The sequence below is a fragment of the Zeus faber genome (genome assembly GCF_960531495.2).
Source record: "Zeus faber genome assembly, chromosome: 11".
NCBI lineage: Eukaryota > Metazoa > Chordata > Actinopteri > Zeiformes > Zeidae > Zeus > Zeus faber.
In genome coordinates, this window is record NC_137205.1 from 18,216,139 (window position 1) to 18,226,718 (window position 10,580).

The 10,580-nt window shown below is 46.7% G+C and overlaps 1 protein-coding gene across 1 annotated transcript; it reads right to left on the reverse strand.

The window, feature by feature from the left end:
• Positions 1–1,433: 1,433 nt before the first annotated feature.
• On the reverse strand, positions 1,434–10,307 carry hs3st3b1a (heparan sulfate (glucosamine) 3-O-sulfotransferase 3B1a; the record flags this gene model as incomplete). Its single annotated transcript, XM_080009681.1, has 2 exons — positions 1,434–2,052; positions 9,781–10,307. The coding sequence occupies 2 exons, from the start codon at positions 10,305–10,307 to the stop codon at positions 1,434–1,436; spliced, it is 1,146 nt and encodes a 381-aa protein (XP_079865807.1).
• Positions 10,308–10,580: the final 273 nt, after the last annotated feature.

The following is a 10,580-nucleotide window of genomic DNA, read 5'->3' on the forward strand; positions in this document are numbered from 1 at the left end:
CACATTTGTAAAACCACGCATTGATCAAAATAGTTGAACAGGATTGCAATACATTAATCAATATGGTATGAGTTAATCAGAAAAGGTTGACAATTAACTTATTTCAAGGGGCTGAATAAAACTCAACCATACACGGCTCTCAGGATAGGAATATTTGGTTCTGCTTAGCCAAATTTGAATTGACCGTAACCGATGAACTGAAGATCTCGACCCACGGACTATGATGTCCACGGATGCCTTGTCGGATTCAGTGTAAAGGAAGATCCAGCGTTAGCTCTGGAGTTTGAGCAGCGCTTCTGCCGGCGAAAGTCATCAAAGTATGTAATCGTTGAGCGAAGACGCCTGAACCGCCATTGCTGTGCGAATGCGTGTGGTGTGTGGGTGGGCCAGGGCCCGTTGATTGTGAAGCGCTTTGAGTGGCCGTGGTGGCGAGAGAAAGCTCTACATAAATAAAGTCCATTTCAGTCGGCGTAAGGTGAAGTCATTCAGTGTCTGAAAACAATGCACAATGCTCAACTGGAGATTCCCTTTGAATGATTAGTATTTACTATATTTCACGACAGCCTTTTGGAACAGTACGTTGACCTCAGCTTAGTAGCAGCGAAAGAAAAACCAAAAAAAAAAACACAAGTACAACATCCAGGCTCTCTGCTCTTTGCATACAGCAACCGAGGGGGGGGGACTATGAAATAATGGCGAAGTATTGTGGTCGAACTCTATATCTTCATATTACCTCGGATACGAGTTTACTGTATACCCCGAGGGTCGCTGTACACAAACTGCCAATAATTGTGTGATGCATCCACATTTTATTGCAGAGCTCCAGAGGGCAGAGCAGCACCATCGCTCAGGTCTAACTGACATGATGAGGAGCTATTACCGTATTGATCCACCTGGGAAGTGGCACTGGATCAGCTGGGCCCTGTATCGACCTGCCTAAGTGGACCCGGAGACCTATGAGGGTCAGGCAAATGTTAAGGGGATATTACTTGCTGTTTGTGAAGTTGGCTCACTTTCATCTCAGGAGAATGGGAGAAAATAATAATCGGAAAAACAAAGATCGACGCCAAACAGCTTAATGTTCGCTCTGCTACAAGAATATGTAGATTATAATATTCTGCTTGTGATACCCGTAACAGATTATTGTGCTTTAAGTTATAAATTATCACCATTCTCTGTGATGCTCTATGAAATGAAGGAATATGAATGTGAAATTATTACAAAATGTGCGATTGAGGATTGGAATGCAATTTGCGTGGATCATGAACGAACATATAGGCAGCTTAGTGAGTTACCATCATAGAAATAAATTATCATAAAATAGACCTTTGTACTTTTTACACATACACTAAATACTGTACATAGAATGTATAACAATATCTCCGAATTGTCAAAATTAGAAATAAATTCATGACAAAGAACCCGCATGAGCCTCAGTCCCATCCGAAATCATGTCCGGTCATCTGGTAGAACCTCCAGTTGAAGGGCTTATAGAACTCCCTTAGTCTCTGCACCACCTTGGCATCAATATTCGGGTGGGTCCTCCCTTTCGTCTTGCCCAGACAGTGGGGTTTGCTGTTCCCCTCGGGTTTCTTAAGGCATGGGAAGCCCTTGGCCGGGTTGAAGTGGAAATGCTTGTCGTTGACCACCCTTCTCAGCCCCAGAAAGTCCTGGACCCGGGCCATCTCCCCCGCCGGGTCGCTAATCAGCAGCTCTCCGTTGACGAACAGCAGCTGCTCCATGGGGAAGAACTGGAGCCAGCGCTCGAGGTGCTTGGCGTACATGCCGATCTGCACGGCGCTCCACGTGGTGTCGATCAGACCCGCCGTGGCGTTCTTAAAAGTCAGGCTCTCGAAAGAGGGAATGTCAGGCTTTTTGGAGCGCGTCTGGGTGTAGTCCGAGATGGCCCTCGTGACGGGATCCCGGACCACCACGATCAGCTTTGTGTCTTTGGACATGGTGTAGATGCGTGCCGGGACCTCCTTGGTGACATAGTAGCTGGGGGTCTTTTCCATGGTCATCTGTCCCTCCAGTGTCTTAGGCATCAATTCCCTATTAGGGAGAGAAACAAATTGATTAGATGGAGTAACAGATATGGTGGCAAACACTCGTGTTCATGGTAGACTTGTCCCTCACGATCAAGCTGACAGCCCCTACACAACCTGAGCTATATTACTGCAGCCTGAAAATACACAGGTGAGTTACAGGAATTGGCAGTTAGGGCAGTGTCCTGTTTATCATCTGGGATGGACACAATCCAAAAAGGGATGAAAGGTAGGCGCACCTTGCTGCACTATTTTATCTAGGTGTTCCCCTTTCAACTCTACACACAGTCTTTGCAATGAATTACCACTCATTTTGGTAACACGATACAATAGAGGATTTGGATTATGAACGAACACTCTTATTGCTCTGTTGTGAAGGCATCTCTAGGAATGATGATGGTAGCGATGCTGGGTGTAAATCTGCCTCCTTTTATGACTGCAGAGCTTCCTGAACTGAGGACGGCTCTGGTTGATCATAATGCAGCCTGTTAACTGCATCCCTGACTGGATAATGGCTAAAGTGAGTCAAGGGAGATTAGGACTAAGCCAAACACACTGGGACAGTTGAGCCTGGTTAACTGCCTTACTGGCTGGCTGGCTGCCTGGTTTCATAGCGCTGGAGAGGGAGAGATGGAAGCCGTGGAGATGACAATTACTTGACTTACATTAAGTGAAAGTAAGAAAGTAGTAAATCCGCCAGAGAATATACCACAGAAAACCAAGCTGCCCTTCTTTTCTTTGTACAAGTTTGGGGAAAGAATACTTTAATGCCATTTTTACTGATCCAAGACATTGATAAAGTATGTGGCCAGATAGAAATGCACACTCTGTTGTGTGGAATATCAAAAGCTGGAGCCTTTACGTCAATTTTATACTCTTTAGGTATTTCTCCTGAGCATTTCTGTATCTACCTGCACCCACCATCTGCCGGTGAAGGTAGACGGCACTTCAATAGACGGTATCTCACTGCGTTCACTTGGTCACTTTCCATCTTAGCGCTCTGCAGAGTCTTGCGGCGCGGACCCTTGGGAGAAGCCTCCTGCCGTTATTAGGGAAGACGGCGCCGCCTGTAGCTCATTAGCGGCGTGCAAATACACAAGGGCTCCTTCTTTCTTACGCAATTTCACCGCCCTAACTAATGAATCCACAGCACGGCCTTGCGCGACCCCCTCCGAGATCACCTTATCCACTCTCCTCCCCCCCGAGAGCCTCCGCCATTGTCGTGTGTGATGGGAAACCCCCCCCCCGAACCGAATCAAGTAGTAGGCACAAGAGAGACAAACAGCCATATCAGAATGCCCTGCAATTAAGGGCTGTATCTCTTGGATACACACAAGTCAGAGTGCTGTAGGCTTTCCCCGGGGGGGCCCCTGGGGACGCGAAAAACTTACAACCGATCACACTTTCCGCTAGATCCCCGAGCAAAACAATCTGTGTGACAGGCGCATGCATTATTCATCCCAGCAGAGATAGGGAGCTGCAGAACATCTCACACACAGGGAGAAATGGGAGATTCGCTGGGGGCGGGGGCAGATGTACTGTAGCAGCCTTTTCACAATTTGTTCTCTTTAATAAACAATGAAATTTGGTCCGGAAACAATAGGCTCCGGCGTATCTCCGTCTATCAGTCGGCCGTCACAAGCCTTCCAATTGCAATCTCAAACGGCAGGACCTGTTGAGGCAGTACTTCGGAATAGCGAGTGGTTTTCACCGTCAGAAACGGTTAAGAGAATTCCCATACTTCATTTGCCAAAAGTAAATAAATACGAACGCCTGAGCGTAGAGTGGAAGGCGTAAACATCCTCTGCCCTCCAACCTGTCCTTTACGAGCCACGGGGGAACAGCAGGTCTGGGAAGATAACCGGGAGCGGGCGGACGGGGAGAATCAGATTCAGAATCAGAAATACTTTAATAATCCCAGGGGGAAATTACTTTTTTTACACTTCCAAATCTACATACAACATATTTACATACAACATATAATAATTATAAACATATTTATATATAAATATATATATAAACATATCTATATGTTATCTATATCTATATGAGAAGCCGAGCACGGCAGAAGTGCGCAAACTGCATTGATGTTACTCTATTTCAAAGTTGCTCTGCGCTTTAGATGCTGCGCCGGCATTTTCCTGCAGCCGAGCCACAAGATAACTCACTCCCTATACGGCAACCAGGGATGGACATTAATCCCAGAGCGGTGGACTGTGTCATTTGTCTGTGTTTTCGTCTGCTGGGAGGTGTGGATGGTGGTGCGTCCATTACTCCGGCTGCCGGGGAGACGCCTGGAGTGGGGTGTTGGCTTGCGTCTTTGTTTATGTTCGCCTTCCTTTATCAGAAACCGGGTCCAAAGGTAGGAATTTACAACGCCGCTGCGTGTGACCGGTGCTTGGCCGTGGCACACGGGACTCGACGATGAGTTTAACGGGGCGCTGCGATTGAGACGGCGCGGGGCTCCGCCACCTCGACCGACGCGGTCTTTCCTCGTATCGGCCCTAGCGAGGCTGAAACTTTTCTGGACGGCGCAGCGTTCTGCTTGACTGGGCATGATCGTTCAGCCCCAGCGTAGCGGCATTAACTGCACCACGAACGAAGTCCCGCTCCATCGTAAAGCTGATGTCACGATGGGTTCTAATCTCCAGGCTCTGAGGGCGGAGGGTTTTGCTACTGTGGGAAGCGTTGCTCCTCCCGAAGCGGCAAAGACGAGGCGAGAGGTGGTGGTATGCAGCCACTCCAGCTAATCTGACCGACTTAGAGGGAGATAAATTCCAGAATTGAATCAAAGGGGAAAGGGGGGGAGTGCTTTAGGTGAGGGTGCCCTCTGGCCGCCGGGCGCAAAAAAAGCCTTATCTCAGGAGGGGAAGTCGTCATCGCACGTTGCACTCAGGGCCCTCTTAAGAGGTCTGACGTTCGGTATCTCACATCTCATATGACATTTCTGACAACGGTGATAGTGCAGAGAAAGAGTGTTTTTTATTTATTTTTATTTTTTTCCTTTCCCATCCTACATTATTACTGTCAGTATGCAGAACTCACGGCCACCTGGCTGTCTGGTGCAGACGAGCCCGTCTTGAAGAGGAGCAGGAGGAGGAGGAGGAGGAGGAGAAACAGCGTGTGAGCCATCCTGGCTTCTCTCACACAGCTGTCAGCCTCGCATTAACACGTAACCATTTGAGCTGTCAGTTGTTTATAGGACGGCCAACCACTTTTACCAGGGTGTTTGTGAGAGGAGAGCGCTGCGGCGAGCCAGCCGCGCCGAGCTAATCACGCCGAGCGCTCTCTCGCACAGAAATCGCGTCTGAGGCGGGCGTGGCCAAATAATTGAAACGCCGCCCCCCCCCCCGATGGCGCCGAAATCGAGGACGGAGTGCAAACATCCTCCGTATCCGAGGCGTTTTTCCCCCCGCGCGCAGAGCGCGCCGGCGCAAACCGCCGATATAATCCCCCACCGGGATGTGAGGGTCTGGGAGGATCAGCGAAAAACAAACAAGACTTCAAAGAAACAAAACAGAGAGATGTTTGAGGCAGATTGGAGCGTTTCAAAGATGCTCTGACTGGCTGTCAAGGACCTGCTGCAGTCGGGAAAAAAATGCGAGCGGCAGGAAACGGCCGAGTTTCTCTGAAGAGTCAAAAAGAGCGTCGAGGAAGTCAGCCACTCCAGGGGTTGGGGGAGTTTTGAGCAGCAACAACTCCTCCGTTTGGTGTTTCGGTTCTTAAATCTCTCCAAAGTGTTGTAATAAGAGCTGTGGATTGATGAACTCTCTGAACCGAAAGCCCGGGGAGGTGGGGAGGCAAAACAAATCTTCCCGCGAGCAGAATCGAGATGCAGGAAAGTCGATTTTACGAGTAAATATATGCTTATTATTCTACGGAGACTGATACGGGGCAAAACACGGTCCACAAATATTTGTGGGAGAAACCAAACACTCCCAGTTACGTCTTTAATGTCAACATCATCATATCTAAAACTGACTTTCACATGCCCACATTCTGACACCGATATCAAGTTTTTCCCAAGTTGCCGAGCTTCAAAATCTGTCGTCCGCCCCCGAAAAAGGAAATCTTCCAAACGTTTATAACATTATCTCAGCTCCATCGATAACACAATTCCTGATTATCACCGGCGTTGTTTCGTTATCGGTGTGCTGACGCGTCGGCTCCAGAGGAGGGAAAATCTCATTTGAGCGCCGCCTCAATGTAAAAAATCAATTCCTGCCGTCGTCTCTCGCACAACGGCCATTCGCGAGGAATAATGTCGTACACAAATCGTAAATAAGCCACCGGTCGGACGGCCGTCCATGAACCTTGACGGTAGGCTCGGGGAAATGCGACTTTCCCAACTCCGCTCAACGCCTCGCAGGGAAGTCGAGCTTCCCGACCCGAGGAGCTCAGCGCTTCGACGTCTTCACGGCCGAGTTGCACTGAAAAGCTCCGCTGTTCCTGAGTCCCGCTGGGCTCCGTCAAAGGGCACTCTGAGTCTTCCCAGGACATTTGCATACAAAGTGAAGGCAGAGAAAACATGTTTCACACTAATTGTCTGCTCTTTTATCACGGGGGTTAATGCAGACCTCAGGGGTTCCCCCGGCATACCCCCTCCCCCCATGCTTTCAGCTTAGGGGCATAATACTGTTGCGCTTTTCTAAAGACGCACTCCAAATTTACTGCCCTCTGTCTGTGGCTGGCCGGCGGTGAGCTTCCCCAGGGCTCCGCTCCGCCTTTGAATTACTGTAGACCGTCCTCGACATCTTCTTTGAGTTATAGTCAGAAGAAACGCGTATTGTTTCGTTGTTTTTTTGGAAGGCTGCGGGAGAGAAAAATAGTTTGCGAATCGGAAGGGGGGGGGGGGGGGGAGAAAAAACAGCCGAGGAGTAAAGTTGTCAAGTAAGACAAAGCATTGCAGATGCTGGAGTGATGAAATACAGTAGATGTTTCTGTATTAAAGCAAGGGAGGAAGCCAAGAAGCCAAACGGTTTTAAGGAGTTTCCTTCTGTGCGCCGTATGAGTTAAGTCTGTACTTTGTGTGTGTGTGTGTGTGTGTGTGTGTGTGTGTGTGTGTGTGTGTGTGTGCGGGCGTGCTCGCGGGCGTGCGTGCGCGTGCGTGTCTGCTTCCCTTTTCTGTGGCAGTGGGTGACAGCCTGCTATTTAATGGCTGGTGTCCCCGCTGTGTTGGTGGGGGGCTCCGCCTGAATGGATGGCCTCAGGGGACCGCCTCCATCTCGGGGGTGGAGGTGTGGAGCAAGTCATCGCTACCACAGCAGTTGATAAGCCCACCCAACTACCCCCCACGACACCCCCACCCCACCCCACCCCCACGCCCCAGACTGGGCTACTGTTTGGCACTGGCTAGGAATGCACGTTTTATACTTATCCCTCTTATCTTATCACCATCACATCATAAACTATATTGCTGAGTTAGGTTATTAAGCTGTATAATGCGAGGTAATGGTTACTGTGCATCAAGGTTGGGTTGGTGGTGCAGGGTTTTTTATGTAATGACATCAAGGAATTTAGCTGTGTGTGGGTGTGTGTGTGTGTGTGGTTTTTTTTGCTGTGTTTTTAAGAACCACCAAATGATCCTGAGGAGCCGGCGGTGGTGTTGGGCTGCTCGGCTGTCTGGGGTCACTCTGCGGCATGGCCCTCCGGCTGGGCTTACTCATGCTAAGCTGTTTTAATTAGCACGATTGGCCACTCTAGGGAAACTGGCCTTCATTACGCAAGCCTCCAGCGGTGGCTGGTGGCGCCGCCGGTGGCTTTTCATCGTGGCTCGCGCACCTGCTGGCCAACGCATGTTGTTTACTGTGTACTGTGTTTCCACTGCAAACAAATAGCCGCCTTATCTCAACTGTCCATTATTTAATTCCATTCTCAATACATAGGGTATATATATGATATATATATAGTACTGGATTTCTTTATCGATGACATACGCAGCAACAGTTTTGCTTTGAAAAAACAATTTCTCTCTTTTTAGTACATTTAGAATATATATATATAAGTATATTTATTAGTATAGGCCACTTTGGTCAGCTCCAAAAAAAGGCCCAAAAAGTTAGGTCTAACTTGTATTGGCCTCTTCAATTTGTTCTTGTTTCTCAGTCCGTGCAGACGAACAAAAGACCTATCTTAACTGACTGATCATCCGAAATCTGCGCTAAACCTGTCCGGAAATTCTTGGAGGAGCTTAAGCGAAAAGTCTTTTGAACAATGCTTCACTTCACCTATTGTACCTTTTATGAGGCAAACTTCAAAACAGTGTCCAGATCCTTTGACACCCCCTGTTAATCTGCAGGCTTAGTCAGAAGGACACTTAAAACAACTTGTATATGTGTATTAATTATGCGGTTCCACTTGTAACATCTTCAGTACCAAAAAACGAAACCAAAAAAAAAACAACGAAAACTTTATAGATAATCAAAAGATTGATGCCTTCCAGGTTTTCCAGGGATGTTAAATCACACCCAAGCAAAGGGAACAGGTTGCATTGTACACACACATCCAGTTAAACACGCAAAGTCTGAGGCGCACGACGGACATTGTGTGGGCAGATTTAAACAGGAAATGAACATTCTCTGCCACAGAAATCATAGCTGTGAAGCAGTGGCTTCCGACTCCAAGGATGAAAACATGATGTCACTTGCGGACTTCCACTTGGAGGTTGTGTGCTTGATTTGAAAAGGAAGACTCTATCGAACACTTTAAATCTAAATGGAAGACGATGACTTGCGAGATTTTCTTTTTTTTCTCTGGCCCAAACTCATATGTGGAGAAACTGTGTATGATGTCACAGCCACAATATCTGATGATGCCCTTTAAAATGCTAAGAGCAACTATGATAAAACATGATTCAAGGCTATACAGTGGAAAGCCGTTGAAGGTGTGGGTTAGTTATCTGGAATATTGCAATCAGCTGATCTTGGTAGGCAAGTGCTATTCCTCTCTTGTTCCCTTTTTCTTTTGTTAAGTTATTTCCTCTCTTTCACAAAATAGAGCTGATGGTTGTAATTTTGCAAACAATTAATGACGAGGAAATTATACAAAGGCTAACCAAATTCACACACACTATATATATATATATATATATATATATATATATATATATACATATTCTCATACTTTTGTTCCTTCTTATTATATATATATATATATATAAGAAGGAACAAAAGTACAAGTATGAAAAGTTATAATATAATAATAATATTCCACCTAATAAAAATAATATTTTACCTACTCATACTTATAGTTTTGTTCCTTCTTTTATATATATATATATATATATATATATATATATATAAGAAAGAACAAAGTTTGAGTAGGTATAATATAAAAATAATATTCCACCTAATCATAATAATATTTTAGCTACTCAAACCTTCTTTTATATTATGTATTTATTATTTTATTATTTATTATTATACGTGTGTGTGTCTGTCTGTCTGTATAGGAACAATATTATTATACCTTCCTACCTCAGAATTATTTATATTTTTTAAATGCATTTCGCTTGTTTTCTTTTTTTTATTAGAACACTTATTATTATTATTACTACTACTACTACTACTACTACTACTACTACTACTACTACTACTACTACTACTACTACTACTACTAATACTGCTACTAGGAAACATATATGCCATGTTTCAAAAGCATTATTTATTCAGAAGAGTTTGAAAAACATAGCTTAAAGTAATAAAGGTGTATTTTATACACTCCAGTCTGCTTCTACCTGTACCACTCCAGACCCTTGTCGTAGTTGCGGTCGAAGAAGTGCGGCTCGGCGCCCACCGCCCTGATGTCCGGGTGCAGCCGCAGGAACTCCAGCAGAGCCCGGGTCCCCCCCTTCTTCACCCCGATGATGATAGCCCCGGGCAGCCTCCTGGTCTCCGAGCCGTTGGAGAAAGCCGAGGCGGCGGGGTCCTCCGGAGCCCTCGCCTCGCCTCCCCTGGCCGCCGCGTCGTGGCTCTCGTCCCAGTCCTCTCCGCCTCTGCTGTCCGCGTCGCCCTCGTTCTCCAGCAGGTCCCTGGCGGCCCCCAGGGAGGAGGGCGGGTGCTCGAATAATGGCACGTAGTTACCCTTTGGGCTCGGGCTGGGGACGGTGGTGCAGTAGCCCACACAGCAGTAGATCATGTAGACCCAGAGGGACAGCATGATGCACAGCACAAACACTCTGTTTTTCACCTGGGATGATGATGATGATGATGGTGATGATGGCACGACATGGAGATGATGGAGAACGGGACTATAATATTCCATAGGAGCGCCGGACAAGACCTATACTCCAATTAGGCATTTTGGTTCCTGATATCGTGAGTTCCTCTTCTTGTTAAGTGTTAAAAAAAAAAAAAAAGAACTCCTCGAGGATCCGCTGATTTCGGGGGGAAAAAAGAAAAAGAAAAAACACCTGAAAGAAAAGAAATTGACACAGATTTATCACATCTATCGTTTAAGTCCAGTTCTGTTGAGCTTTGGTGGTTTCTAGCGGGGGGGGAAAGCGACAATCAGCTGAGCGTCAAGCTCCCATCACTT